Here is a 4,573-nt window from a genome sequence, read left to right as displayed (position 1 = left end):
ACTGACCCTCCGACAGTGCAGCACTCCCTCAGTACCAACCCTCTGACAGTGCGGCGCTCCCTCAGTACTGACCCGCCGACAGTGCGGCACTCCCTCAGTACTGACCCTCCGACAGTGCTGCACTCCCTCAGTACTGATCCTCCGACAGTGCGGCACTCCCTCAGTACAGACCCTCCGACAGTGCAGCGCACCCTCAGTACTGACCCTCCGACAGTGCGGCGCTCCCTCAGTACTGACCCTCCGACAGTGCAGCACTCCCTCAGTACTGATCCTCCGACAGTGCGGCACTCCCTCAGTACTGACCCTCCGACAGTGCAGCACTCCCTCAGTACCGACCCTCCAACAGTGCGGCGCTCCCTCAGTACCGACCCTCCGACAGTGCAGCGCTCCCTCAGGACTGACTCTCCGACAGTGCGGCACTCCCTCAGTACTGACCCTCCGACAGTGCGGCACTCCCTCAGCACCGACCCTCCGACAGTGCGGCACTCCCTCAGTACTGACCCTCCGACAGTGCGGCGCTCCCTCAGTACTGACCCTCCGACAGTGCGGCACTCCCTCATCACTGACCCTCCGACAGTGCGGCGCTCCCTCAGTACTGACCCTCCGACAGTGCGGCACTCCCTCAGTACTGAACCTCTGACAATGCGGCGCTCCCTCAGTACTGAACCTCCGACAGTGCGGTGCTCCCTCAGCACCGACCCTCCGACAGTGCGGCGCTCCCTCATCACTGACCCTCCGACAGTGCGGCACTCCCTCACTACTGACCCTCCGACAGTGTGGCGCTCCCTCAGTACTGACCCTCCGACAGTGCGGCACTCCCTCAGTACTGGCAGTGTTAGCTGGGAGTTGTGTTGTGCCTGTGTGGCGGGGTCTCGAATACCCCCTGACTGTGCACCGCTCCGGTGAGATGCACTTTGTCGGCCTGGTGAGCAGTGTTAACCCCAGAGCTTTCTGACCCACTCTCTGCGCATATCCTCAGAGCAAAGGAAACACTGGAGGAACACCACTGGCATTGAAGGCTCTCAGTGAGGAGTTAAACATTAGTCAAGAGCACAAGTGTGTGTGTGGCAGCTTTTGGATTGGGTGAGATGCGGGACAGAGATTGGACAGTGCCTGTTGTTGAGAGACCCTCCCTCCCAGGCCACAGGAGTTCAGTATAAATAGGGCGAGCGTGTGTGTGTGTGTGTATGTGCAGAACATACACGACTGAATCTGCAGTTCACCACCCCTACTCAGGACACTCGCTCTAAGATGGTCCTGCACACCAGAAACCAGGAGAGCCCAGCTGAGGGCAGCCAGCAAAGGATGCAGATGAACTTCCTGATTCTGGGCGCAGACCGGGTTGGCAAGTCAGGTAGGAGTCCCACCCTCTCCAAACCACCTCACCTGCTCCGGGGAGATGGTCCTTCCAAACCCCGACCTTTCAGAAGCACCTGCAGAAACACCACAAACTCTTTGTTAGCTCTTGTTTCTCTCTCTCCCCACAGGCACTGCTGGACCTGCTGAGTTTTATCCCTCACCCCACACCCCCAGCATTTTCTGTCTTGTATTTCAACCTCTCAATGGACTGGGCTGTGCAACAAGAGTCTCTTGCTTTTCACTTGCGTTAATTCACCACCCCTGCGACAAACAAAAAAAATGCCATCGCTGTTCAATATCAATTGAACTTTGCAAATTGTGTCGGACAAGTGCAATTATTAAATTTTTGTTTAATAAACAGGACAGAACTTTGGTTAAATATCAGTTGAACTTTGCAAATTGTGTCGGGGCAAGTGCAACAATTTTTGTTTAATAAACAGGACAGAACTTTGGTTAAATATCAATTGAACTTTGCAAATTGTCTCGGACAAGTGCAATTATTAAATTTTTGTTTAATAAACAGGACAGAACTTTGGTTAAATATCAATTGAACTTTGCAAATTGTACCGGGGCAAGTGCAACCATTTTTGTTTAATAAACAGGACAGAACTTTGATCCGTGGGGTGAGATTTAAAAGTTTTGGGACTTTTTTTTGGCGGGGGGGGACGAGATTTTGGTTTTCTTTTTTGATTTAAGACGTGGGCAATTACTGAAGGAGTTTTCACACCCCCCCCCTAATTTTTTCCTCTCTCCAGCTCTCGCCGTTCGGTTCCTGACCAGGAGGTTTATTGGAGAGTACGGGGATATCGGTAAGCACCCCATTCCCTCCATTGTCTGAGAGTTTGCGGGGGGGGGTGGGGGGGGGGGATGTTGAGATGAAGTTTATTTACAGCTGCCTTTTGTGTTCACAGAGACTGTTCACGCTCACAATATGACAGTCAACGGAACTGAGATGTGCTTCCACATTTGGGACTCACTCCAGCCGCGGGTAAACTGATTATATTTCAACTTCAGAGTATTCCCCCTTGCCACAATTCCGGGCTCCTCGTGTTTAGGCAGGGCATTCGTTTTTATTCACCCCACTGTGTGGTGTAGGTACACCCACCGTGCTGTTAGGGAGGGAGTTTCAGGATTTTGTCCCCCTGTGTGGTGTAGGTACACCCACCGCACTGTTAGGGAGGGAGTTCCAGGATTTTGTCCCCCACTGTGTGGTGTAGGTACACCCACCATGCTGTTAGGGAGGGAGTTCCAGGATTTGGACCCAGCGACAGTGAAGGAACGGCCGATATGTTTCCAAGTCAGGATGGTGAGTGACTCAGAGGGGAACTTCCAGGTGGTGGTGTTCCCCATGTGTCTGCTGCCCTTGTCCTTCTAGGTGGTAGAGGTGGTGGGTTTGGAAGGTGCTGTGTAAAGAGCCTTGGTGAATTCCTGCAGTGCATCTTGTAGATGGTACACACACTGCTGCTACTGTGTGTCGGTGGTGGTGGTGGAGGGAGTGAATGCTTGTGGATGGGGTGCCGATCAAGCGGGGCTGCTTTGTCCTGGATGGTGTGGAGCTTCTTGAGTGTTGTGGGAGCTGCACTCATCCAGGCAAGTGGGGAGTATTCCATCACACTCCTGACTTGTGCCTTGTAGATAGTGGACAGGCTTTGGGTGATCAAGTCCTTGGAGAGGGTGCGGAGGGAGATTTACCCAGAACGGGACCTGGGATGAGGGACTTCAGTTCATGTGGAGAGACTGGGAGAAGCTGGGATTGTTCTCCTTAGAGTAGAAAAGGTTAAGGGGGGAGATTGAATCGAGGCGTTCGGAATCAGGAAGGGGGTTTGGACAGAGTAAATGAGGAGAAACTGTTTCCACTGGGCAGGAGGGTCGGTAACCAGAGGGGACCCAGATTGAAGAGAATCGGGAAAAGAACCAGAGGGGGAGATGAGGAGATCATCATCTGGTATGTCCTGTTGGACGCAGGGAAATCCAATGGGGACAGGATTGGGTGCAACTGCGATGCACCCCAAGGGCGAATAGCCAAATAGTGATAGGCTCCCTATCAACTTTCAGGTGTTGATGGGGGGTGGGGGGTGGGGGGGGGTGGGAATGGGGTTGGGGGCTAAATTTGTATCCAAAGGAGCAGATAATCGAGTTTTTATTTGACTCCTTTCCTTCACAGAGCTGCAAGGTGACGGCTCACCCGACCGAAGAGCAGATGCGCTGGGCCGACGGCTTCATCCTGGTGTACAGCATCTGCGACCGGGCGAGCTTCGAGGCGGTGCGGCAGCAGGTGGAGCGGCTCCGGAGGGCCAAGGGCGCCCGGGCGCCGGCGGTCGTGGTGGGCAACAAGCGGGACCTGGGCCACCGGCGGGCGGTCTCCGGGGAGGAGGGCCGCCTCCTGGCGCTGGCCGGCGGCTGCGGGTTCCTGGAGGTCTCGGCCGCCGAGAGCTACCACGGCGTCCTGCTGGTCTTCCACCAGCTGCTGGCGCTGGTCCGGGAGTCCAGAGCGGCGGGCAAGAGGACGGCGGGGCTGCGGGGCATTGTGCGGAGCGTGTCGGCGGTGTTCGGGGGCAAGAGGCGGGTGGAGTAGCTGCCCGCCCTCGGCTGCCGGGAGAGGAGATGGCGAGAGGGAACTGGGGGTGGGTGGGGGGGGGGGGCGGCTAACTTTGCCAACATCCTACTGCGAGGCCTCCCACAGTCGACAAGCGCGCCCCCTGCGTTGGAGGGTCTCAAATCCCTTAACTAACCTCGAAGAAGCTATTCCCTGATTGTGTTCTCACTATTGTAAATAGTGTTAAATAGACGCTCCTAAATATAAACTCTGAATGTAAATTTATGTCTGTATATATGTTTGTAATGGTTTGTATACATTGGCCCAAGTGAAAAGTGTTAATGTGTTCTATAAATGGCCCAGGGGCCACTATAAATTCAGTTTTTATTATACAAACAATATATTGCTCGTTTAATCACATCTTCAAGAGGATATAAACTTAAGCTGAGAGCCAGGCGGTTGAGCAGTGACGTCGGGAAGCACTTCCTCACAGGCAGGGGAGTGGGTACCTGCAACTCTGTCCCCCAGGAAGATGTCAGGGTTGGGGGGGCTGTCAATTGGAAGTTTCAAACTAGAGAGTGAGAGATTTTTGTTGGGCTAGAAGACTAAGGGTTTACATAACAAAGGCGGGTTGGTGGAATTTAGATGGAGGTCAGCCGTGATCTGATAGAATGATGG

The 4,573-nt window shown here is 54.1% G+C and overlaps 1 protein-coding gene across 1 annotated transcript; it reads left to right on the top strand.

The window, feature by feature from the left end:
- The first annotated feature begins 1,193 nt into the window (after nucleotides 1-1,193).
- LOC144676488 (ras-related and estrogen-regulated growth inhibitor-like protein) lies at nucleotides 1,194-4,288 on the top strand. The gene is made up of 4 exons (XM_078536894.1): nucleotides 1,194-1,354; nucleotides 2,115-2,168; nucleotides 2,271-2,347; nucleotides 3,524-4,288. Exons 1-4 carry the CDS (start codon nucleotides 1,252-1,254, stop codon nucleotides 3,932-3,934), a joined length of 645 nt encoding a protein of 214 aa, XP_078393020.1. The 5' UTR covers nucleotides 1,194-1,251; the 3' UTR covers nucleotides 3,935-4,288.
- Nucleotides 4,289-4,573: the final 285 nt, after the last annotated feature.

The sequence above is a fragment of the Cetorhinus maximus genome, unplaced genomic scaffold, assembly GCF_964194155.1.
Source record: "Cetorhinus maximus unplaced genomic scaffold, sCetMax3.hap1.1 HAP1_SCAFFOLD_1635, whole genome shotgun sequence".
Classification (NCBI taxonomy): domain Eukaryota; kingdom Metazoa; phylum Chordata; class Chondrichthyes; order Lamniformes; family Cetorhinidae; genus Cetorhinus; species Cetorhinus maximus.
This window is presented reverse-complemented; position numbering and strand designations above follow the sequence as displayed.